The sequence below is a fragment of the Chelonoidis abingdonii genome, chromosome 1, assembly GCF_003597395.2.
Source record: "Chelonoidis abingdonii isolate Lonesome George chromosome 1, CheloAbing_2.0, whole genome shotgun sequence".
In the NCBI taxonomy this organism is placed as follows: Eukaryota; Metazoa; Chordata; order Testudines; family Testudinidae; genus Chelonoidis; species Chelonoidis abingdonii.
In genome coordinates this window covers 309,835,813-309,862,668 of record NC_133769.1, presented here as the reverse complement: position 1 = coordinate 309,862,668, position 26,856 = coordinate 309,835,813, and the positions used below count along the sequence as shown (strand labels likewise).

The window sequence follows — 26,856 nt, the reverse complement described above, 5'->3', positions numbered from 1 at the left end:
CAGGTAAACCACCTCCCTAGGAAGCAGCAGCTATGTTGATTAGGGGTCAAGTCGGCTTAACTACACCACCCTGGGGTCTGGATTTAATTTTCTAGTGTAGAGCAGGTCGCAGAGCTCTTCTTCAGGTCTGGAAAATGTACTTAGGCCTGGTCTACTGTAGGAAATTAGGCTGGTATAATGACATTGCACCATAATTCTAGCAAAGTTATAAATTGGGAGCTTAAATTCATAACTTTGCTAGACACTAAAAATCATGGACTGAACAGAGATACCAGCTTTATTACAACAATTCTATAACCCACTAACACCTCCCCCCTTTTTCCTTCCTCCTGCCCCCATTACTGGAGTATGTTAAAGGGCCACTTCATCTTGAATTGTCCATTGAAATGTGTGTTAACTAATTAGGCTGAACAATCTGTTCCATCTTGTATTTAGCTGTGACACTGAGTATGTTTCTCAGACCTGAAGAAGGGCTCTGTGTAAGGTCGAAAGCTCGTCTCTCTCACCAATGGAAGCTGGTCTGATAAATGATATTATCTCATCCACTGTCTCTCTCTAATATCCTGGGACCAACACAGCTACAACAACACTTAATTTCTATTACTCAGTTAACAAAAACTAAAGATGAAAACAATATATAACCCTCACCATAAATTTCAGTTTGACTCTCACTATACAACCATCCAGATCCTGCATCTTGAAATATAGGACAAACTTCTGTGCTGAAATCTTTCTATAGAGACATTAGAACTATGATACCACTGTAGCCCAATAGACACTCTTGCAGCTAGGAATATAAGCAACCAGCTCTCATGCACAGGAGCAGTTTTAAAATGCTAATAACTGTAAATTAGTAGGGAGGTTAATTCTCAGGGAGAAGAACAATTTTCCTATTTTTCAGTAATGCATGTGCAAATAAGCATCTTAAATGCATTAACAATATAAAATTAAAGGGTCAGAATCACTGCTATCCTCTGTCTGCTTTGAGCTTGTCTGACCAGCAAAAAACAGGTTTATGGTTCCTGAGTGACACAGAGAAGCTGGAGAATACAGATGAAACCAGCATATATTACTTTCTATCCTCATAAATAAAATCCTCCTAAAATGGGTGACTGGATTTTGCACAAGCATTGAAAGAAAAAAACAAACCAACCAACAAAAACCTCTACAATCAAAACTTCAACTGACAAGGAGATATTTCTAAAAGTTATGACAAAGATGAAGTGGAGGAGTTATAATAAAAGCCAGATGTAATCTTATAACAATTCAATAATCCAACCCAGCCCTCCTCTCTGCCCCCTCCACCTTCAAATTACAGGTTGAGGCAATGACTGGCCAGACTGTTTGGGCTTGCTTGGGATGCCAGGAGTTTTATTGTTCCTCTCAGTGTACGTCCCCATGTAGCTGCATAGATTATTTGGTAATCACTTGAAGACATGCTGAGGGAGTCTGCTTGTAGAGCAGACAAAGGGAACTGAGTTCTAAGTCAGGCCTTCCTTCTGCAGCTCCTGTGGCACTGACAGTCAATGTTTCATTCTCACCACCATCAAAAGAAGGGAGAGATCTTGTGGATGGAAGGTCCATGCTAAGATCAAGTACTTGGGGCTGGAGAAGGGGCAAGAGAGGCAGAGTCTTGAGGGACATCTGGCACTGCTTGCGGATGTTCTCCATTTTGAACAGATGCCCCAGAGAAGCACAAACTGAGTCCAGGACACACCAACTATGACAGAGAAAAGACTGGTGTTGGGTTCCTCAGCTTGATAAATTACTTTCAGCTTGGATGCTGAGGTGAGGAGGAATTGTTCACACTCCAGCACTAGGGATCTGGTTCATGAAAGGGCTTTCCTGGTGATAAAGTTTTGCAGTAACCCTCTGATTGTAGAGGAGAGAGGTGGGCCGGTAGGCTTAGTTATAATGGGCAACAGACAGAAGCCATTTCCCATAGCTCAGGCAAGGTGAGAGGTAAATTCATTGCAGACAGTCTAGGGAACAGGATGGTTACACACAGGTGAGGGATCAAAGACCATGCCACATAGTACAAGTACAGGCCTTGTACAAACATGGATTGCAATGAGGAAAGGATGTAGATGGATCCTAACTTCCATGTATATTGAAGACCTATTAAGTTTTCACATCTCAGTAGTCATGTGGGAGAAAAATATGATAGGGGAAATTTGTGGACATGTTTTCCAATGTCCTTGTAGCACAGGGATATATCTTTATCAACTCAGCAATCAGAAAACTATAGGTGCCGAGCACTGTCTCTAATTGGTGATCTGCATTCAGAATTCATGCTAGTATTGTTTGCAACAGACAGCCTTAGTGCTCCACTCATCTATTCAGATATGCTGCTATAACACAAAAAAACCAAACATTTGGCCAAAGGGTCTCCTGGGATTTAATGAGCACTTTTGCTGGAAGTTCCACAGCTATTCTTGCAAAAATATGAAACACTCTCGATATAACACTGTGGTTAATGCACATGACCTAGCCTCTTTCTAGTTCATGGATATTGGCTTCCCTGCATCACTGGCAATTAAAAATCACTTTGATTCATCATTTGCCCTAGCTTCAAGGAGAGTCAGTTAATGGTCACATTGCAGAAAGCTACTTGGTTAAGTTTCAGTTTGATCACATAATCAAAATGATCCTTGCACAAGGCCAGAGGGACTTTCCTTGCCTGCTGTAATGCTGTTTACTACAACTTAGATCTCTTGGGTTTTTCCTTTCAAGGGTTTTATCATTTTGAGAAAGCCACAGCCCTGGGGTGCCTAGTTTCCTGTTTAGCTTCTGAATCGTCTAGTCCCTGCTGTTCAGAATGACTGCACTACACCTGAAACAGGGGGTGGGGAGAAGATATTGTTCTGGCTTGCCAGAGGAAGGTAGCAGTGTTTTACAGGTAGGGGAAAAGGAAGGATGTCAGAAGCCAATGTAAAAAGGGTGGGTGGAGGCCAGTATAGCAACACTGATTCATCCCCTGGGTACCTAAGGACGGAAGGCTTTAAAAGGGGCAGATTCAGACATTAGAAGCCCTTTCTCCACACAGCAGGCAAGGCAGCACCCACCCTACTTCCCTCCCCTCGAGGTGCAAATATCAGGTTGGGTTAGGACTTGCTGTGGGCATTGCGCTAGTTATTCCTTTTTAGGGGGGCTGGGAAGGAATGTTTTCCCTCACACCAAATTGGCTTCAGTGGAGTGAGTGTCTTCCGCTTTCCCCACAGTGGGTGTCAGGGAGGACCTATTACAGTGAGGAGGAAAGGGTGTGAGGCTGTATGTCGCAACTTATTCTGTAAGTGTGAGGCAGATGTCCAGTGCAGGTATTCCACAGAGAAGGCATCCAGTGACCAGATAAATGGGCTGGTAAAGCACTTAAAAAGGAGGTGCTAGTTAAAGGAACAGAGCAGGGGGGTGAGGGGGCGGTTCGGGGCTCCTATGATTGGTATGGCAGAGATCCAACCCCCCTTTCTTCTAGTCCATGTTAATCCTCCCCTACAAGGTGGGGGGGTGGATGCTAAGGTCTACGCCAAGGGTTGGCTGGGGGACCTGGATGAAAAATGATGAGGGGGTTGATAGAAGCCCCAGGTAGTTATTTGAAGGACATGGAGTTGCCTGCACTATATACTTTTATCTGCCAGATAGTCCCAGACATTTAATAATATAGCTTCGGCCTCATTAAATCCATATAAAGTTTCCTTCTTTCAGTATACCTGGACAATGGGCAATTATACCAGAGACTGGAATGTTGTCTGTGGTGTCTTATTTGGAAAATTTTCTGTTTCTTGGTTCTTGCAGGTTTGGGATCTGTGAGGCCTCAACGGAAGCGTTTAATGCAGTGACAAAGAGGCTCACGGGTCTCACTGATGCAGGATAAAACAGAAGGACCAGTGACATGTATAATACAAGACTAAGTACATTACAAGAACACAACTACCTTTGCCAACAGCATTCCTCCCATGGCAGACATACGTCAGCACTCTCTTATCATGAAGTATTGCAGGCTATGGGAGCAATTTTTTAAACAATTTAATGAAGCATCCTTACAGATGTCCACATGGAAACAGCCTAGACATGTAGCAGTATTCAGATGTGGCTGGACACAATGACTTGTGTTTTAGAGGTAAATGTTAGGATACTGTATACATTGAAACCTCTTGTTTTATGCAGTATGAGGAGTTGCACATTTTTGCATGCAGATTTCTAAAACACATTATCAGAAGGTCACTATTTCTGTTCCAGGAAAAAGTAATTTAATGAATCCCCAAAGATACTGTCTCTATTACATATAATGGATGCACTTAAGTAGATCCTGAAAAAGACCAGCAATCTCAGATAACACCTTTTCAAAGTGCAAAGTAACTATCATTTGCCAGGCTAATATTTTTCAACGCACTAACATTTCTTCTTCCAAAACATGGTTCTTATTAATTTGAACTGAACAGGGAGGAATGATTTTTAATTTTTTAAATAAGTGATCTCAGAAAGATAGCAGCCTTGATTTTTTTCACAAAATTAAAAACTGACCAAAAACAAAACAAAAAGTTGTTCTGAGGGATATATTTGAACACTTGACAGACAAATTCATAAGCCTGCAAATGGCCAGTGTGAAGACTATCAAACTGTTCATCTTCTCTTCCACACACTGACTACTGAAGTAATGTATTCATAATTTTAAATGAACTTTTACCTACTGACCTTGCACTAGATACATTTAAAATAATTATCATTAGCCTAATAAATTGATTATGGATAATACGCCTTCCACACTGATCTTCTTTAATAAATCTAGTTAAAACTGAGGTTTTTTAAAGTTAACAATGTAATATATTGATGTAGGTAAGACAATAGGAGTGCTTTCACTGAGCCTGATGGAACATACTATCATTCTATATGAAGCATGAGAAAAGATAATCTCCAATATTGCTAATATCCTTGGCTTGAAAATACAGGTCAACATATAAGAAATTCAGGCCACAGGACAGCGTGTAGTAATTTACTGCATATTTGCACAGTATAAGCCAAGCTACAAGCACATAACAGAAGCAAGGACAGGAGAAAGGTTTTGTTTTGTTTTTGTCAAACAAAATTCTCAAGAGCAGAAAAGTAGCACAAAGGAAATACCTTAAGATCTCGCCTTTCCAGGTGTAAAAGCTCAGAGCCTCGGATGTCATGGCTGATGAAGATTTCTTTGTACTCTCCCAAACTGAGCAGATCCAGCCAAGCAGCAACTTCATCTGTGCCCCATTTTTGAACTACCAAAGTTAAGAGCAAAACCCCCTTAATTTCTACATGCTCAAATGCATTACAAGCAAAGGTTAGGCCAAAGAGAGTGGAAAACAGAGTAGAACTGCCGTGCTAGCAAAGGGAAAGATTAAAGGTGTCATTTCCACAAAAACTGAGTTTCTTTTCACATGCAGGTGAGAGGTTAGCAATAAACATTAGAAGGTATCTAAACAAAGATGGGGTTCTTTGCTTTGCAGCCGTGCTTTCAGCTTTACTCCAGTTTCCTCAATAAAGCCATCAAACCTCATATACTTCAAATTCACTTTTAATCATCTTAGGATCAGTGATGCAAGATCCAGGTTTGTTCCACTGTATACTAATGACACTTTATTGGTTGCAGTGCAGTCAGAAGAAAAACCACACTTCAAATACTAATTAAAATGTAAAATCAAAATATATATTGAACTCCTATAGCGATCGCACCATGCAAGCCCAACTTCAGAAGTTTTTCTAGTGCTCTTAATTAATGCAACAAATATTCTATTAACTATACCAGTTGCACAGGCCATTAAAAAGCTCTTTGTCAACATTGTTCTCTAAGGTTAGTTGCCCACATTAGTCTTAATAGGCCAAGTTTATTCAAAGAAAGTAGTTTTATGTTACTATTATTCTTTTGTACCTTTGTTTATCTTTCATTCAATGCTGATTAGCTTCAGACTGAAGTACTCTAATATGCTTTATATTTTAACATATTAGTGAACTAAGAACCTAAATTCAGATTAACAACTAAAGAGAGCTTGTTTTGCATTTGAGGGCAGTTTAACACACTGCCTGCTGTGAAAGACCAAGATGTTGGAGCAGTTTTAGGTCTGTTGTGACACCAGTTATTTTCAGGGCAGTATGTTCACAGATAACAGTGGGGAGAGAGGAGAGTGGAGTTTGTTCAACTTCTACTAACTAATTAAGAGAGCAGGATTTTGTCTGATATACAGAATTAACTGCGGTTAAAACTTATTTGGGACTTTAAAGGACGACTGTTTCAATTAAACAAGTGTTAATGAAAGCCATTGTGCAGCCTCTCAGACTACCCTGAAAAACCGGAATCAGTGCTTTATACAGAAACAGAACTGGTTTATAAATGACTTGTGTTGGCATGGAGTTAGTTAAATAAAACCACCCATACAGACACCTGGGACCTTCTATCCCAAAAGTAGATGGCAAAACAGTAGCTACAAAATACTACTTCTATTCACCTAGTCGTTTGGGGATCCTATTGACACACACCTGCTAAATGTACTGCATGAAATCCTCATCCCATTGATTCATCAATCACCAAAACTCCCTCTGACTTAAGTGGAGCTAGGATTTTATCCTCTAGGTGTTGCACATTATTTTAGCTATTATGAAAGATATGAAATCACGTTTTGTTCCAAAAGTTATGATTTTTCTTGCAATGTCAAAACACATACCAGGCTGAGGGCTGCTCTTATGCTTTTGGACTTTTTCCTTTTTAAACTTTGGCACTATGCGAAATACTGTACTTCTGTTGTTTCTCTTAGAATAATCCAGAGGGGGATCCTGCATGGAAAAAGAGGAAAACAACCACTAAACTTTAAAATTGCCTCACTTAATGATGGGGAATTCTAATTTACTCTTCTCTAGTGAAATAAAATTATTTTCACTTAGGAGTAATAACCTGGCCTACCTCATCATCATTTGGTTGGAAAACATATTAAAGCCATGGAATCTCAGTAAGTTTTCTCAGTTCAGTCTCCACACTGTGTAATGCATCAGACAGCAGCTCTTCATGGGGAGGATCCAGTTGCTATTTATGAACAAACCAGAAAAAAGAATGTTAAATGGCTGCTTATACTGAAAGTAAACAAATGGGGAATTTCCTACCACATCTAATTTCCCTGAGCATGCATTTCACCAATCCAACTGATTTGGGTTGGTCCTAACTACAAGAATGACTAAAACAGCTAAAACTTTGGTGTGTGCCCACCTATCCATTTCTGCCATCACTCATCACACTTCAGAAATATAAATGGAGATTTAAAGCACACGAGAGAGTCCCCCAAACTAATGAATGTACAAGCCCACAGAATCCAAATTTACAGTAAGAAATTCCCTAGTCTTGTGGTCTTGTACTTCCATCAATCCTAGGGCGACCAGACAGCAAATGTGAAAAGTCAGGACAGGGTTGGTGGGTAATAGGAGCCTATATAAGAAAAAGACCCCAAAATTGGGACTGTCCCTATAAAATAGGGACATCTGGTCACCCTAATCAATCCAGAAGCACAATTGGTAATCAGCACAGTGCCAAATGTAAAAATATTAATATTTTGTGCTTTTCCCAATTCTTCTATAAGCTCATAGTTGTATGCTCTTATTGCTGGACTATGATGTCACACAACAAGGGAGGTAAGAATTTAATAAAGGCCAGTGGCCTGGAGAAAACTTAGATAAAAAACAGCATCAGAGAAAACAAGTGTAACTTATAGTGTCAGGAAGCCCAGTGCTGCCATTCCTCAATTTTTTTCATGTGATGTACAGCTCTTCTCTGGTTAGGAAGTAGAAATGGAATGGGTGGAGTAACCAGGATTCTTTCATGAAGGCCTTTCCAAGATTTCAATGTCCCTTGAATAGACTAAGCAAAGAACTAGGAGCTAGAATTCCCAAATTCTAATCCCAGCTCTGACAGTGACTCACTGTCTCTGTGGAATGAGCAGGGTGAAAAGTAGGTATGTTGGAGTCAGAAATAGTAACTAGCCCTTTGACAGCCCATTTCATAAATTGCTCTAAAAAAAAGAAAGGTAAGAATCATTATCCTCTTTTGCAAATAAGGAAAAAAGAGGTGTGCAAGAAGGTAAAGTGAGTTGCTCAGGGTCACACAGCAGGTTAATGGAAGATGTGGGAATAACACACGTCTCCTGAGACCCCATCATGTGATCCACCCACATGTGAACACACCATATGGAATTGGGCCCTGAGTTGGAAGTCCTTAAGGAGAGAGCCACACACGCCACAATAGAGTAACGGTCATTTTAATGAGTTTTGAAAATTCTAACCCATGTCACCAAGAAGAAGCTATTAAGGTGTGAGCTTTGTCTGTTGAATCTTCCATGCCACTGTAGATAGTAGAGCGAATGGGGGAAATACATGTGCACATGCACAGAGTCTCCTGCCCAATGATGACAGCTCTCATTCAAGAAAAAAAATTATGTATCTTTGTTTTGCTGAAACAAAAAAAAATCCATACTGAATTTTACATTCAGATTATTTTGAAAATGACCACCAAAAGTGGTACAGTTGTTCCCCTTTGAAAATGAATTTAACATTAATTAATAATTTATTTTATACTACTTCCACATTTTCAGTCTTCAATCTGCCATAGAGTACATTTTGTACTGAAATGTAGCATTGTGTAAAAGCTTTAATGGAGGAAGCTGGAAATATAGGCTGAGACTTTTGGCACCACGAAAAGTGTTGGTGGCCATTTGTGATGTGGAATAAGCACAATAGCTGGATATTTCTGCTAAAAAGATCCATCATGTTGAAATTTTAAATTGGCATCATGAGATTTCAGAGTAAACACCCCACTGAGATCGATGGGACCAGTCACACTTGTCAGAGATACAGTTTGGGGTTGGGATCTGAATCAAGCAGACACACGGCATCACTTTAAACTGCCATTACATTTTCAAAATTTCAAATTTAATTTTCATAACTAAGAGGACTTGAAGTTCATTATTTTTCTATTGAAATGAAAGCATAGATTCTAGGGCACAGTTTTGCATCGAAAGGTTGGATTCCGTGTTGTCAAATTCTGCAGTTACAGAATACATGGTATCATGGGTTCGATTTCAAGAGTCCATTTGTCTGTGACCAAGATAGTCCTGACTGGTGCTCCTGCAGAGGGGATCTGTAGGGGTTAGGACCTGCTGGATAGCGAAGATTTACATGGTTGCTGAAAGGGCCTTTGATCTCTAGTTCTGGAGGAAAAAAGTGTCCTTGAGATATCTTGGTAGGTAGAATTTCATAGATTTCATAGACTTTAAGGTCAGAAGGGACCATTATGATCATCTAGTCTGACCTCCTGCACAATGCAGACCACAAAATCTCACCCACCCACCCACTCCTGTATCAAACCTGTGTCTGAGCCACTGAAGTCCTCAAATCATGGTTTAAAGACTTTAAAGTGCAGAGAACCTTTCAGCAAGTGACCCATACCCCATGCTGCAGAGGAAGGCGAAAACCTCCCAGGGCTTCTACCAATCTGTCTTGGAGGAAAATTCCTTCCCGACCCCAAATATGGTGATTGGCTAAACCCTGGGCATGTGGGCAAGACTCACCAGCCAGACTCCCAGGAAGAATTCTCTGTAGTAACTCAGATCCCACCCCATCTAACATCCCATCACCAGCCATTGGGCATATTTACCGCTAGTAGCAAAGATGAATTAATTGCCAAAATTAGGCTATCCCATTATACCAGGGGTCGGTGACCTCTGGCACGCGACTCGCCAGGGTAAGCACCCTGGCGGGCCGGGCCAGTTTGTTTACCTGCCGCATCGGCAGGTTCACCCGACAGCAGCTCCCACTGGCCGCGGTTCGCTGTCCCAGGCCAATGGGGGTGCAGGTCGAGGGATGTGCTGGGCGCGGCTTCCCACCAACCCCCATTGGCTTGGGACAGTGAACTGCAGCCAGTGGGAGCCGCGATTGGCCAAACCTGCCGATGCAGCAGGTAAACAAACTGGCCCAGCCTGCCAGGGTGATTACCCTGGCGAGCTGCAGGTTGCAGACCCCTGCATTATACCATCCCCTCCATAAACTTATCAAGCTTAGTCTTGAAGCCAGATATGTCTTTTGCCCCCACTACTCCCCTTGGAACGCTGTTCAAGAACTTCTCTCCTCTGACGGTTAGAAACCTTCATCTAATTTCAAGTCTAAACTTATAATATATGAGATATACCTATCTCACAGAACTGGAAGGGACCTTGAAAGGTTATTGAGTCCAGCCCCCTGCCTTCACTAGCAGGACCAAGTACTGATTTTGCCCCAGACTCCTAAGTGACCCCCTCAAGGATTAAACTCACAACCCTAGGTTTACCAAGCCAATACTCAAACCACTGAGCTATCCCTCCCCAACTTCCTGACAGGCAGTTATATCCATTTGTTCTTGTGTCCACGTTGGTATAGTACAATACTTTCTTCCTTCTTGCCATTAAAGTATCTGTATATTAACATTTTTTTCTAGTGAAAGCTCTTCTCTTGTACGATGTTACTGTTTAGTGCAATGGGATTGGAAATCTTAGTTTTCCATTGTTATGGGATTTTTTGAAGGGATTTTTTTAAAGAAGTTCCTAAGATTTATGGAGAAAATACAAGAGTCACAGTAGCCTTAATTTTTTTGTTCCCCCCACTGGCTGCTTGATGCTCTTTGAGTTGCACAGTGGTGTCTGGGGGAGGCTTGGAGTCTGGGCATAAATGACAACGAAGCCTCTCTCTTTCCTCTGAGGAGGACATCACTTCAGAATGTTTTCATTTTATGGATTATTCTGTTTTTGATTTGTTCCTCTCAGAGGAAGATAAAAGAAGTGGACTGGTCCAAACGGTATGGGTTTCCTCAGATGGCACCTATCTAAGGTCTCACATAGAGTCTCAGAGAATTACATTTTGGCAGTAGAAAATCAATTAATTCTGCTTATAGTGAGAAAGTGCACTAAGGGCTTGATCCTGCTTCCACTGAAATCAACAGTGAAATTCAAGCAGAAATAAGAGAATTGACCAACTTAGTGTAAGATCTCTTCTCTGCATGTCTAACAGACTACGAAGTTTTATAACCTTCCTGTTTCTAATGGAAAGATTAGCTCAATGAATTAGAGTCTGACTTGTCAATTAGACCTTCTCAGTAGGGGGAGGAGAAGTTTGAGATGGAAGGAGCAACACTGGTAGAGACAACCCCACCTGCCTCCCACTCCCAAACAAAGATCAACAGGCAGTACAGGCAATGATGGTATCAACTGCATGGCTGTCAGGAGCACTGGATGCAGAGAAGGTGAGTGTGGAAGAACTGGACAGATGAAAAGAGGTAAAATAAGTAAGGAGCAAATTAAGAGATCTGCTTCTTTGTCAGGGGAGACAGTTAAACTGGAGTATGGTGCCTGACTGGCAATTTAAGTAACACCAAAACTTTCATCTGTATCCATCATCTCCATGGGTCAGCCCAACCTACATGTTATTTCAGCACTGATGGAAGTACAAGCCAACAAGACTGTCCAAGGCTAAGTTTTAGCGCTGATTCACAAATGAGAGTTATGAATATCTCTAAAGTCAACATGCGGACTGACACAGAATATATATTGATATCAGATAACAGCCTTGTTTAAAAAAAATGGTTTAGCATAGATACGCTAAGAGTGAGGTTGTGCCCTCTATTGGCTGAAAAACAGGGGTTTCAGCGTGTATGATTTCATAATTTAAACATGTCCTATCATCCCTTGATACATTATAACACCTTTAGAATAGAATCCCAATCATCACCTGAAGACTGTTCAACCAAATTCCTTTCCCCAAACATTTTAAAACCCAAATATTGCATTCTTGCCTCCACATTAACATATAGGAATTTGAAATATCAGCAGATTTTTTCCCCTATATTGGATAAATTTATCTAAAGAGCATTGTTCCCTTCCTAAAGTTAAGTAAAGCAGAGCACGTGCCTAACATGTTAATACTTCTAGAAGTGAACTGCTGACACAGTCTTCAGATGGCAATGATTTTTAGTCACTATGGAAATAAAAGCAGCAAAGAGTCCTGTGGGACCTTATAGACTAACAGATGTTTTGGAGCATGAGCTTTCGTGGGTGAATACCCACTTTGTCGGATGCATTCACCCGCGAAAGCTCATGCTCTAAAACATCTGTTAGTCTATAAGGTGCCACAGGACTCTTTGCTGCTTTTACGGATCCAGACTAACATGGCTACCCCTCTGATATATGGAAATAAAGTGGATTTGTACCATTTATTTAGGATGTGAAAGGGTCTTTATCTTAATACCATTCCTTTCAGACTCAAGTCCCTCTACAGGAAAATATTCCAATCAATATCCATTTGTAATTATCACACACTTAGGTAATTAATAAAATATTAATAATTTTTCTCCTGAATCTGAAGACTAAAGGCACAAAAAAGACATAACCCTTCCTACTTAGTGTATCAATTGATAGAAAAGCATGAGGAACCCTGTTTCTTTCCTCCTCCCCTCACGATATCAAATGTACCAATTTCTAACTGTATGTCAAGAGCACGTGTTATTATTGAAGAACTTAACTACTCATAGATCCACATTAAGCAACCAAGGGAAGAGATGCAATGACTTTCAATGCCAACAAAACTTTACTGGACGCTCACCAATTAACAATGGTTTAGGAAGAGAAACTAATTCCTGCCATGCTGCAGGTGAATGGACTAGGAGAACAATTCATAGTTCATTCCAACTCAGATAATAGGTATAGTATCAAATCCTCTGATTCAGCCTTTTACAGGTTCCGGGGTATAGTATTTCATTGCACTATAACGTTACGGTGCTCCTTTAGAGAAGCATGACGTACACAGGGCCAAGTTACACAACATTTATTTTATCTTCTTACCAAAGGAACCCTTCCTATCAGTAGAGATTCAGTTTCATTATGTAGTGCCTTCACATTGACAGCTATTTCAATGGCAGTATTTCTGGTAAGACTCTGGGGAACAGAAGCAGAACAATCAAATAAGTTAAAGTGTGAGCAGAAGTACATTGAGTTTACAATCCCAACCTTGGTCAGTTTTTCCAAAAGCAACCAGCTTGATCCAGCTCTGCTTGACAAGTGTATTCTACCAGACCAAAGGGAATAAGATATAGAACAATGTACAGAGGCCAAAATCTGATCTCAGATGCATCTCTACAACTGCCACTGAAGCTTGTGGGAATTTCACCGGTTTATTTAGGGGCAGAACAGACCATATTCGTTTACATAAGATTCCAGAATGGAAGAGGGGGAAATGTACTGCATTTGCTGGTTGGTTTGCACCTGACTCTGTTTACTGAGGGCTCAGATGTGTCAGAGTATCAAGTGACTAGCCACATGTTCTTTATGGTTGGCTAAGGCCACTAAAGAAACTCTGGGCCTTTTATTAACAAGGATCATTAATGAGGATTGTTCACATCACACTTGAGGGGGTGAGCTGCCACACTTTAACAAGCAGTGGTTAGCCTGCATAGTTACTATGGTGATGGGGGCTTAAGTAGATTATGTTAGGTTAGACAATTTTGGACCGATAAACTCATGTTCATGAAATTACGTTACTGCCGAGATCCTACAAAAGCTCAAATAGTGGGGGTTGGGCTGGGAGATAAGGAGCTCAGTTCTGCTCCTCCTGAAATTCTTCCACTAGCACCATGTCCTCCATTAAGATGTATGTGCATCTGTGAGTGTGTGACCGCATGACTGTACCTGGGTGTAGTTCTGTGTCCATCTCCCAGGACTCTGAGTCATGCCCTTAATGTTATGCTCTGCTGAGCCCCTGTATCTTCCTTTGCCCCCCTCTATTTCCAATATGCTTAATGTCCCACTCCCACTTAGGTCCAGTTGCCACAAAAGGGAACGTTTTTCCACCCAGCAGTACCTTCCTCTTCCCCATTGGGGAGGGTGAAATGGGAGCTGTCAGGTATCCTCTGCCTCTTCCAATGTGCTCCAGGTCTGTGAGGAAGGGAGTCTTTCTCCCACTTCCTCTTCCCTCTGGTTGCCCCTGCTGGTGCTGTCTCTGCCTTTCAGACTCACTGAAGTAGAGTCTCAACAGAGTCCATCAGCTATTAAGTGGCCCTACAAGCGTAAGGAGGGGTGCCGAGGCTGCTGCTGTAGGTGCAGGACAAAAAGCATGGCTGGTTTTCTCCCCATCCCATTCGGTGCTTGGGCCTATGTCACACTCTTACAGTTAAGCATGTTTGCAGGATCAGGAGCCTGGGATATCAATAACCTCAGCAGTTAACATGCTAGCCACGGAAAATGGTGATTGGGACTACAAGACTACTCCAATGTCTCTAGAAATACTTCTGCACACAGGGGCTACAGCTGATTTATTATTAAATAACGCTTTGTTGTTCCTTTACCTCCGGAAACCTTGGATTGGCTTTATTTAATGCATGTGAACATGCATTGACAGCATGAGCCAGCTCCTGTTCCAAAAGGCTGTGTATTTTTGCTGCTTCACAGATTCTACAAAAATATGAAAAACAGGAAAGGTACTTTGTCACCTTCTTTTACAACCAGTTAAAATGTGATTAAAATTAAAAAACATTGGTAGATGGAAAAGAAATATTTCACAGAACATTTACACTAATTGTCCTAGAGTCCTATGTATATTTCTACGTATCTAAAGCTTAAATATAAGTATTAGACAACAAAGCACTTTGCTCTCTTATCTAAATGACATTCTTCATACAGAAGATCTGCTCTGATATGAGGGCTTCAGGAACACTTACTGTCTTAACTGGCATGTCATCCTACCAGCAATGGCTACATATAGATTATACTGATTAAACCAGAAATATTCATTCACATAATTCATACAGGAAACGCATTCCGAAGAGAATTATTATGGTGGTGTCATGTGACGATCATAGATTATTAGGGTTGGAAGGGACCTCAGGAGATCATCTAGTCCAACCCCCTGCCCAAATGGCCCCCTCCAGGATTGAACTCACAACCCTGAGTTTAGCAGGCCAATGCTCAAACCACTGAGCTATCCCTCCTCCCCAAACAATCTGTATATCCTGTTAGGGGACAGGGAATGGAGGGGTTGGATGGGGCAGAAGTCCCAGAGCGGCCATCAGGGGGCCAGAAACAGGGGGGGGATGAATAGGCGGTGGGGGCCGTGCCACGCCTGGCTGTTTGGGGAGGCAGAGCCTCCCCTAACCAGCCCTCCATACAATTTTGGAAACCTGATGTGGCCCTCAGGCCAAAAACTTTGCCAGCCCCTGTATTAACCTATGACCTGGCTGAATTTCAGTTGGGATAATTGTATTACATTATGTCTATATAAATTCCCCCTTCCTGCCTGCTTGAGTCATCCCTGCAGTTTAAACTGAATATGCTGTTCTACAGTTCCTGTCCTAAACTTGTGCAGTTAAACAGTTACTCTAGCAGTGTCTGGTTCATGATATGATTTCTGTATTACAGCATTTGAGACAGTGAGCTCCATAATACAGTCCACTGTAAACTGCTATTTTTACTTGTTCATAACAGTCTCAAAAACATTTTTTAAACTGAAAATATCTATGTTAATCTCTGCCCAAAAGTGAGCGTTTTAAAAAACATATACAAAACTGGTTCGGCAGTTTTTTAACTCGAGACTGATGGGATGATAGGAGGGAAAGTAAAAATTCCACACACATATGTTGCAACTGAAATTTTGTACTTGCACAACACAGAAGACTCTAGTTAGAAACATCAAATGTGGTGCTATCCTATACATTGCTGAACCAGGAAAAACAATCCAAGTTTGAAGAAAATCCCAGTTTTAAAATTATGAAGGTCTGAAAACGGTGTGCGTGTCTGCATATGTGAGATAAAACATTTTAAATCCAGAGACTCTCGACTGGATATCGAGAGACACCCCTCCCTAAACACATCTATCATCTCAGATATAAAATATCTCTCATTCAGCATCATCACTTAGGGTGCCTTTGTAGCAAGACTAAGGGTATTTACACTATTTTCTGTTGAAAAATATCATTTGAAACAGAAAATGGGACAAAATGCAACATGAGTTTGCCGAAGACAGATCATGGTAGACTAAGCCAATATGTTTCTCTGCTAAGAAAACTGATTTTTAAAGACAAGAGAAATGCAGTAGATCTAATCTATCTGGACTTCAGTAAAGCATTTGACACAATGGACTATTATTAGTTAAGATAGGGATTAATATCAGAATTGGAAACTGGGTAAGGAACTGTCTAAAGAGGGGATGACAACAAGTTATGATGAAAGGAGAGCTATCAGGCTGGAGAGAGGTTACTAGTGGAGTGCCTTAAAGGTTTGCTCTTGTGACCAATCTGATTTAATATTTTCTTCAACGACACTGGCACAAAAAGTAGGTGTGTGCTAATGAGAAGAGCTAGTTAAACTAAAGGACAACATTGGCATAAGAACAAATGGGCCATGAATAAATTTAGGCTGGAAATTGGAAGAAGGTTTCTAACCATCAAAGAAATGAAGTTCTGCAACAGTCTCCCAATAGTAGTAATAGGGGCAAACAATCCAACTAGTTTTAAGATAGAGCTTGATAAAATTATGGATGAGATTGTATGATGGCATGCCTGCGATAGTATGGGACTGGACTCAATTACCCAGGAGATCCCTTCCAGTCTGTGTCCTATGTTTCTCCGAAAAATTCAGTAAACTGTCTTAAAAATGAGTGAATGGCTTTGCTTGCGGTACACTCAAAACAAATACTTTTATAAAAAGAAACATTTGCTTCTTTGAAAGCACAAGGCCTTTATTTAAAAAAAACAAACCATAAGGGATTCTTAGTGGGCCTTTTCTTGGTTTTTCAAGGGGTGTCTCATGTAAAATAAAAGAGTTTTGCAAGTTCCCCGGAAAAAGATGAGTGGTGATTTGGGGAATTAAAATGTCTTATAAACTTTGCTGGTGGCTTTTAAAAATGTTTGTGACTCAATAAAAATGTACTTTTCTTAGAAAAAGTGGGGTGTTGCTCTGAAAACTGAATTTTCCCTTTCTTAAAAAAATCTTGCATTTTAGGGGGAAATGGGTTCTGGGGCTGAGTGAGAGAGCAGAATCAGTTCTGTGTAGGCATATCACTATCAGTCAAAAATAGTTTTTTGGAAGCATTGTTCAAGATTTGGAAAATATTGAAATCAACAGCATTTAAACTCCAAGCTGACATTACCACGGTTCTAAATAAAGTGTGGCCCTTGTGTACGTTGGTATGATGTGTTTGTTGAAGTGAGCCTTGGCAGCAAGTTAATACAGAATGATTCAATGGATGGAACTCCTCTGCCACATAGAGGAAATGATTTTGAGCATGCAACTGAGGGCTTGTCTACTTGGGGACACTCAGAAGGTTAATCTTAATTAACTTTTAATGTGGATTAGTTAAACCACATTAAACCCATGCGGATGCTCTTACTCAGAATTAAAGTGTCCTTAATTCAATTTAGCTTAATTCACTTTCAAAGTGAATTAAACTGAACCAAATTAAGGCGCCTTTAATTTTGAGTAAGAGCATCCACACCATGTTTTAATACAGTTTAATTCATCTACTTTAAATTCACACCTTTAGTTAATTCGGATCAATTTTCCTCAGTGTCCCTGTGTAGACGAGCCCTGAGAAGGCAAAAGAATTGGATGTATCATTTGACTGTCCTGAGACAAGAATGCAAAAAGGGATTAGTTTTTGTTTGATTATGAAAGGTAGGATGGGAAAAATGTATGATTTTAAAATTTAAATTCAAAGTGGATTTCTTTAGTAGGTCACTGGATACAACACTGGTTTCATACAGCTTGGAGTTTTCAAAATTAATAGCCGAAACAAATCATTCCAACTGATTTGGAACTTTGGGCTGATTTGGAACTGAGAAAGGTGCAGCAAAGCCTCGCTGAAATGATACAAACTACTAGAAATTCTTCATTTTTCTTGTGAATAAACGATTTCAGCAGATTTAGCCACACACGAGCCCCTAAAGGGCAAAACTTCAACTGATCAACAGTCAAGAGACTCTTAGGACTTCCAGCATAATGTGAACTCTCATAACAGTGAATAGGTACACAAAAAGATACGAAGGGTCTATCGGACAATTAGACTTGCTTAGACTTTGTTCTTACAGATACTTAATTATTCAGTCGTTTAAGAATTAAGACCGTGTTTATGTTTAAAAAAAGTGTTTTATAAAAGCAGCAACTGTGCTGTACATTTTCATTAATAGAGATAATTGGGCGATTGGGGGACACACAATTTTTTGTGTTGGGGTAAGGAACAGGCATCATTAGAGAAAAAAGTTTGGCAGATGGGAGGATGGAGGGATAGGAAAATGTTTCATAAGCCTGAGAAAAAATGCTAAGGATTGAACACACATATCTAATGCTAAGAATTGAACACATGAGGAGCCACAAGATATCAGAGATTAAAACCCTTTGTATTTTATGCATAGAAGAATTGTTCATAGATTCAGAAATCATACTAAGAGGCTGTTCCTGGCTCAGGATTGAATCCTTTAATTTCTGAGCCTAGAACAGGCATAATTTCGTGGGGAAATTATATATCTGAGGGGAAAAGGAATAAACTCGTCTATAGATGGTGGATTTTCTTTTAATTTGTGGGTTTTTGAAGATGAGGTGGTTATCAGCATGTGTTTGAATTACTGTGCAGTTTATCACATGGATGTCACCTCCATGTATGCGTTGTATATGTGAGTATTTTTATACATTTCTGACATGCACAGTTAGGATGTGTTTTGGGTTTAAATGTAACCTTTTGGTGACCTCCAAAACCTCAATCCAGTAACAACAGTATATTTTTAACTTTAATGTATCGCTTATTATTAATAGTTAGGCATAAAAAAAGAGGGTTAGTCACCCTTGTAACTGTTGTTCTTCGAGACGTGTTGCTCATATCCATTCCAATTAGGTGTGCATGTGGCACGTGCACGTTTGTCAGAAGATTTTTACTCTAGCAACACTCGGTGGGTTGGCTGGGTTGCCCCATGGAGTGGTGCCGTTATGGCGCCGGATATATACTCCTGCCGACCCAATGGCCCTTCAGTTCCTTCTTGCCAGTTACTCCGACAGAGGGGAAGGAGGGCGGGTTTGGAATGGATATGAGCAACGCATCTCAAAGAACAACAGTTACAAAGGTGAGTAACCGTCTTTTCTTCTTCGAGTGCCTGCTCATATCGATTCCAATTAGGTGATTCCCAAGCCTTACCCAGCCGGTGGGGTCAGAGTGAGATGTTGCAGAATGCAGAACTGCTGAGACAAATGCTGCATCATCTCTGGACTGTTGAACCAATGTGTAATGTGAGGCAAAGGTGTGAATCGATGACCAGGTAGCTGCCCAACATATTTCCTGGATGGGAACATGGGCCAGGAAGGCGGCAGATGAAGCTTGAGCCCGAGTAGAATGGGCAGTGAGGTGGCTAGCCGGAACGTGAGCCAAATCATAGCATGTAGCATAGGATGTTACCCAAAATGAAATTCATTGGGATGAGACCAGTAGGCCTTTCATCCGGTCTGCCACAGCTACAAAGAGCTGAGGTGACCTTCGGAAGGGTTTTGTTCTCTCGGTATAAAAGGCGAGAGCCCTGCGAATGTCTAAGGTGTGCAGCTGTTGTTCCTGATACAATGGGTGCGGCTTCGGGAAAAAGACTGGGAGGAAGATGTCTTGATTGACATGAAAGGCGGACACCACTTTAGGGAAGTAGGAGGGGTGTGGTCGCAGCTGTACCTTGTCCTTATGCAATACCATATACGGTGGGTCCACTGTCAAGGCCCGAAGCTCAGATACTCGTCTTGCCGAAGTAATAGTGATGAGGAAGGCTGTCTTCCAGGAAAGGTACAGCAACGAGCCGGTGGCCAGTGGTTCGAAAGGAGAACACATAAGCTTGGCTAGCACCAGGTTGAGATCCCAGGTAGGGGTCGGGCGTCTGACTTGAGGGTACAAACGTTCCAATCCCTTGAGGAACCTTGAAAATATGGGTGAGAGAAGATTGATCAGCCATTTTCCCCTGGGTGGAAGGCAGAGATGGCTGCCAGATGCACCTTTATGGAAGAGACTGCCATTTTCCCCTGGGTGGAAGGCAGAGATGGCTGCCAGATGCACCTTTATGGAAGATACTGCTAGGCCCTGTTCTTTCAGGGACTAGAGGTAGTCCAGGACTGTAGGAACAGACACCTGCCTGGGGACTGAGTTATGCTGAGCGCACCAGCAGGAGAAACGCTTACACTTGGCCAGATATGTCATCCTAGTGGAAGGCGTCCTACTGCCCAAGAGCACCTGTTGGACTGAGGCAGAGCAACGCAACTCAGACTGGCTCAACCACACAGCAACCATGCTGTGAGGTGAAGAGACTGCAGGTCTGGATGGTGAAGCCTGCCAAAGTCCTGTGTTATGAGATCTGGCCAGAGTGGCAGGGGAATCGGGTCTGCCACTGAGAGGTCGAACAACATGGTGTACCAGTGCTGCCTTGGCCACACTGGAGCAATCAGGATCAGGTGGGTGCTGTCCCTGCAGAGCTTGAGTAAGACTCTGTGGATGAGCGGAAATGGTGGGAAGGCACAGAGTAGGTGCCTCTTCCACGGGATCAGGAATGCGTCTGAGAGGGTGCCCGGGGAGCGTCCCTAGAAGGAGCAAAACACCTGGCATTTCCTGTTCTCTCGGGAGGCAAAGAGGTCTATGTGGGGAAACCCCACTTCCAGAAAACAGAATGGATGACCTCTGGACGAATTGACCACTCGTGAGACAGGAAGGATCTGCTGAGGTGATCCGCCAGAATGTTCTGGACTCCTGGGAGAAAAGACGCTACCAAATCGATCGAGTGGGCTATGCAAAAATCCCAGAGGTGGACGGCTTCTTGACAAAGGAGGGAGGAGCGTGCTCTGCCCTGCTTGTTTATGTAAAACATGGCCGTTGTGTTGTCCGTGAACACTGATACACAACGGTCTTGGAGATGGTCTCGAAACACCTGGCATGCTAGACGGACCATTCTCAGCTCCCACACATTGATGTGCAAGGCCAGCTCTTGAGGCGACCAGAGGCCTTGAGTGCGAAGGCCCAGAGATGACGCATCCATGGTTAGGGCCATCAAGGGTTGCGGTGGGTGGAATGGCATCCCTGCACAGACTAGAGTGGGGTTTAGCCACCAGGTTAGGGAGCCCAGAACCTTCTGGGGAATAGTGAGCACCGAGTCCAGGCTGTCTCTGTGTGGTTGGTATATTGAGGCATGCCAGGTTTGAAAGGGATGGAGGCGTAGCCTGGCGTGCTTGGTCATGAAGGCGCAGAAGGCCATGTGACGTACCAGGCTGAGGCAGGTGCGCACCGACATTGTCGTGAAGGTTTGAAGACCTCAAATAAATCGCGTTATAATGCACTCGCTGGGTTTGCCACGCAGTGCCTGCAGGCTACCATCCCAGCACACTGCTAGCACCGCCTAGGCCGCATCTGAACTTTAGCAGAGCGTGCGTAGAGAACATCGGAGACAGTTGGCCTCACCGGTCAAAATCAGGCAACCCCTAAACCACCACGGGGCCCAGGCGAACTGTTTGACGGGACACCGAGGGCGGCCACCATTGCTGCTACTGGATCCTCTCCTTCCTTTTCAAACCGCCTGCTCACAAATCCTCCCTGCCTGCATCCCAGCTAACCAGATCGTTGGTCCTGCGCACGAATGGAAAGGGATAACTGCCATCCGTTGTTCACCCTGCCTTCCTAGCCTCCCTCCCGTCCTCTTCAGGGACCTCTCACGAAGCAATTCCTCTACAAAGAGATCCAGTTGCTTCCTAGCCGTGGGAAGCCATTGGAGGAGGTGCCAAAAAGACATGAGGAGGGCAAGGGTTTTCATTCTGCTACTCTAATCCTCAAGGCAAAAGGGAGTCTACAACCGATCTAGACCTGCGGAACTCAACAAATCATAAGAAAGCTAGAGTTCCGCAGGTAACCCTGGGGACCATTACCCGTCCTGGATCCAGAAGGACTGTATGCTGCCCTTGTATGAAGAGAGCGTATTTCCACATCACAATATTACCACTACATAAGAGGTCCGTTCCGGTTGTGCAACACATCAACACTTTCAGTTTCAATGTACTGTCCGTTGCATTTCGCAGCTCACATGTTGTCACAAAAGCATGGCTAGTCTGCCACCTCCCGCCGGCATCGTCAGGTACCATCTACGATTCTCGACGATGGCTCATTCGAGAACTTCCAGTTACAAGTGTCGCAGCACCTGCGCATCATCAAAGACTTCTTCGGGAGCCTAGCTGTGATCAACACAGAGAATCTCTCTGACCACACAGGAATAGACTTCGGAACGGTTCTGGTCCAACCTGGCCAGAACCTGCCTCCACAGTCCGCTTCAAGCAATGCTTCGATATTTGAGTCGTAAACCTCACGACATGTCGGTAGCGCACCTGCCGTCAGCCTGTACGTCACATGGCTTCCGACGCTTCATGACCAGCACCCAGGGCCCGCCTCCATCCCTTTCAACTGGACATGCCCAAATATCCAACCACACAGAGACAGCCCTGACTCGGTGCTCACTATGTCCCAGAAGGTTCTGGCTCCTAACCTGTGGTCATGGGTAGACCAGTGGTCACTCATAGTCCCCTACTGTCGTGCAGGATGTCCGTCTTACCCCTGCTTCATCCTCTTTGATGGGCCCTAACCATTGAGCAGATGCGTCTCGCGTCTCTCTGGGCTTGCACTCAAGGCTGCTCCTGGTCGCCTCAAGAGCTGCCTTGCCCTCAATGTGTGGTGCTGTATCTGAGCAATGAGTTGGCGCAGTCTAGCAGGCGCTGTGTTTTCAGGCCATATCTCTGAGCTTTGGTGTATCGCTAGTTGTTCTCCGGATCAACACAACGGCCGCATGTTCTACCAAATCCCAGCAGGCAGAGCACGCCTCCTCCTGTCTTTCTCAAGAGCCGTCACCTCTGAGATTTTGCATAGCCCCTCGATCGCATTGGTGCGTCTTTTCCTCCAGAGTCCAGAACATTCTGCGGGTCACCTCAGCAGACCTCTCTGTCTCACGCGTGGTCAGATGTGCTGTCCCAGCGAGGTCATCCTATTTCTCTGTTTGTCCTAGTTCGAGTGGGGTCTTTCTCCTCAGAGGCAGCCATGGACCTCTTTGCCTCCGAAGCAGATCGCAGGAGAGCTTTGGCTCTACGTGTTTTGCTTTCTAGGGCGCTCCCGGGCACCCTCTCAGACGCATTCCTCCTCCGCGTGGCCGCCAATCTTGGCACCTACTCGCTTAGATTAGTGCCTTCCCACCATTTACCGCTTCACAGAGTTCTTCACTCAGCTCTGCAGGTGCAGTACACCTTCCGATCCTGATCCATGCTTTCTCAGCTTTACTCTCATATGTGGACCAAGGCCGGTACAGGTACTGGTATACACTTTTGTGTGTCTCCGCCTTCTCTCAGTGGCAAGTCTCTCGATCGGCCTGCACTCTGGCAGATGATACATTACTCCCAAGGGACTCTTTGTGGCCAGTCTTCACCATCCAGACCCTGCCGTTCTTCACCTCACGGCTGGTTGCTGTGTGTGGTTTGAGTCCTCGCTCAGTTCTTGAGTTGCGTTTGCTCTGCCTCCGTCCTAACAGGTAGCTCTTGGCTAGTAGAGACGGCCTTTCACTCGAGCGCTTGGAAAGCAATATCTCTATAGTCCACGCATTGTAAGTGTTTCTCCTTGCGTGTGGTGCGTCTCAGCATACACTCGTATAACCTCGCCACTGGGCAGGTGTCTGTTCCTCCATGTCGCTGACTTCTCCTCTATCCTGTCATAAGTTTAACAGGGTGACCCCTCTAGCGTTTATTGCGTTCTTGCTTCACTAAAGTGCATTCTGGCGCCATCTCTGCCTACCACCAGGGAAAATGGCAGTCTCTTTTTTATGCTGATCCATAGGGGTGCATCTTGATCCGCTCATACTCTGCTTTCCCCCAGGGCACCTGGCTAGATCATCTTCTCTCACCCATAATTTTTCAAGTTCCTCAGCGGTTTGGAAGTTTGTACCTCATCGACCAGACGCTCTTCGCTACCACCACCTCTGGAGATCTCCGAACCTGGTGCTAGGCCAGCTTTATGTGTTCTTCTTATCGACACCATTGCTCTCGCGCTCGTTGTTAGTCGTCTCTTTCCTAAGAACTTCAGCTTTAATCATGATTTTGTTTGAGTTCTCGCAGGTCTAGGATCGGTCGTAGACCTCCCTTTGCCTTGGCGGATTAGGAAATAAGCAGGAATAAAACTTCCTTGCCCCTCAGTGTCTTTTGGCACTATCTGTCTATGGCTTCCCATGGCTAGGAGCGAGGTGGACCTCTTGTAAGAGGAATGCTCGTGAGAGGGGTCCCTGAAGAGGGACGGGGAGGGAGGGGTGGCGAAGGCGGGGTTGAAAAACAACTGGACAGAAGTATCCCACTAGTCCCACCGTGTGCAGAACCCACGATCTGAAGTTAGCTGGGACCAGACAGGGAGGAATTGATTGAGAGGCGTCTTGAAAAAGGGAGAAGGATCCAGTAGAGCAACTGGTGGGCCGCCCTCGGGTGTCCCATCAAAAGTTCTGCTTGGAGCCCCAGCTGTGGTTTAGAACGGCGCCTGATTTTGACCTCCTTGAGGCCCAAGGACTGTCACTCGACGATTCCCTCTACCACGCTTCTGCTAAGGTCCTGACGTGGCCTAGGGCAGGGGGTTAGGGCAGTGTGGCTGGGCCAGAAGGTCCTGCGTTGGGTCCACTGGCCGTGGTGTATACCCAGCAAACGCGTCATTATAAACCGATTGTCCTTCAGACTTTTCAATCTGGGGTCAGTTTTATCTGAGAACAGGCCCTGGCCTTTGAAGGGCAAATCCTGAATAGTTTGTTGTAGTTGAGGGGGAAGGCCTGATACCTGGAGCCAGGAGATACGCCTCATCATCACTCCTGAGGCCAGAGTTCTGGCTGCAGAGTCCGCTGCATCCAGAGAGGCTTGGAGGGAGTTCTTGCTACCTTTTTACCCTCCTCAAGTAGGGCCGTAAATTCTTGACGGGATTCCTGGGGAAGAAGCTCCATAAACTTCTCCAAGGACATCCACGTGTTAAAGTTATATCTACTTAGGAGGGCTTGTTGGTTTGCCACCCTAAATTGGAGGCCCCTGGCTGAGTATATTTTGCAGCCTAGGAGGTCCATGCGCCTAGCCTCCTTTGACTTAGGAGCCGAGACTTGCTGGCCATGACACTCCCTCTCGTTCACCAATTGCACCACTAAAGAGCAAAGAGGTGGGTGAATGTAGAGATATTCATACTCCTTTGAAGGGACCATATATTTCCTCTCTACTCCCCTTGCTGTAAGTGGAATCGAGGCTGGGATTGCCAAATGGAATCTGCATTAGCCTGTATGGTGTGGATAAATGGAAGAGCCACTCTAGTAGGTGCATCAGCCGATAGGATGTCCACGACAGGTCCTCTATTTCAGGGACCTCCTTCACCTGTAAGTTCACATTCTGAGCCACTCGTCTCAAAAGGTCTTGATGGGCCCTGAGATCAATTGGTGGAGGGCCTGAGGCGGATGTTCGTCAGGCGAGGAGGAGGAGAGGCCCGGGACCAGGGGGTCCTGTGGGGGCTCCTGCACTTGAGGAGCATCATCCGTATCAGGTGGAACCTGGGTGTCTGCAGATGGTATCGGAGTCTCATCTGTGCCCGTGGGGGGTGGGGGGCAGCTTACTGTCGCCTCTGGTACCCGGTGTTCTGACGGGCCGATCGTGGAACCACTGATGGAGCACCTTGGGCCTGGAGGTATGCCCACGGTGTCCAGAAGGACCAGTGATGAGGCTCTTGCTTGTGGTTCTGGCTCTCTGGGAATATATGTCTGGGGACGTCAGAGTCACACTCCTGAGAATAGGATGCGCTACCAGCCTGCGATGACTCCGATATGTGTCTCAATGGCCACAGCGGTGCTGACAGACCCTGGGAGGGCGCCACTGTTCTGGATGCTTGATCCCGGGGCAGTACCAGGGAGTGGTACTGGGAGCTATAACGGTACCGCAAGCAAGACCGGGTCCTTCTACCGTAGCGGTGCCAGGATGTTGACCGGGATCTCGAGTCTCTTCGTCTGGAGCGACTGCGGGATACACGGTGCCGAGGACAGTGCCATGATTCGGATTGGTACCGGGAGTATCCAGCCAGCGAACGAGATGTCAAACGGTGCCGGGACTGCGAGTGGCGCCAGGAGCAGGAATGCCGTGATCGAGAGCATCTGTGAGACTGTGATCTTGAATGACGTTTCTCTGTTGGACCAACGGAAGGTGACCTTACCAGGGCCGGTTTTCCGATGGATTGTATGACCTGCACTGGCGGTGCCGGGTGTTGAGGCCGTGTTGACTCCGTCATGGCGATGAGCTCCCTTGCCGTGGAGAAGGTCTCCGGTGTAGAAGGGAGGGCAAGTCAACCACAGCATGAGCCGGGGAGCTGTCAGGCACCGGACTCAACAGCCCTTGTGGGACCGGAATCGACAGTGGAGCTGCAATCAGCAGTACCACAGTTGATGGTGCCGCGGCAGAGATTGGTACTGGATGAACCGTCTTCGAAGAGTGCTCCTTCTGTGGAGCTGAAGCAGCTGGAGCGCTATGTTGCTTCCTGGGTCTCAGGGACACGGAGCGGTGCCGAGCAGATGTCGGTGCTGGTAGGGGACGGTCCTGGGGCTCCTTCTCGGTACCGGTGCGGTCTGGGGCCGATGGGGCGCTCCTTACAGAAGCAGTCTGTTGGGTGCTTGGTACCGACGCTGCAGGACTAAGTGCTGACTCCATGAGGAGCTGTTTCAATTCAAAGTCCCGCTCCTTCTTCGTCCTTGGTTTAAACGACTTGCAGATGCGTCACTTATCAGTAAGGTGGGATTCCCCTAGG

The 26,856-nt window shown here is 44.4% G+C and overlaps 1 protein-coding gene across 1 annotated transcript in view; it reads right to left on the bottom strand.

Annotated features, from left to right (window-relative positions):
- Window positions 1-26,856, bottom strand: part of DGKH (diacylglycerol kinase eta) — a 276,676-nt gene that overhangs the window by 7,433 nt on the left and 242,387 nt on the right. Inside the window, 5 exon segments of the mRNA XM_075061569.1 lie at window positions 5,119-5,249; window positions 6,690-6,798; window positions 6,926-7,045; window positions 12,873-12,965; window positions 14,372-14,477. Of these exon segments, the coding sequence (XP_074917670.1) occupies window positions 5,119-5,249; window positions 6,690-6,798; window positions 6,926-7,045; window positions 12,873-12,965; window positions 14,372-14,477 (559 nt within the window).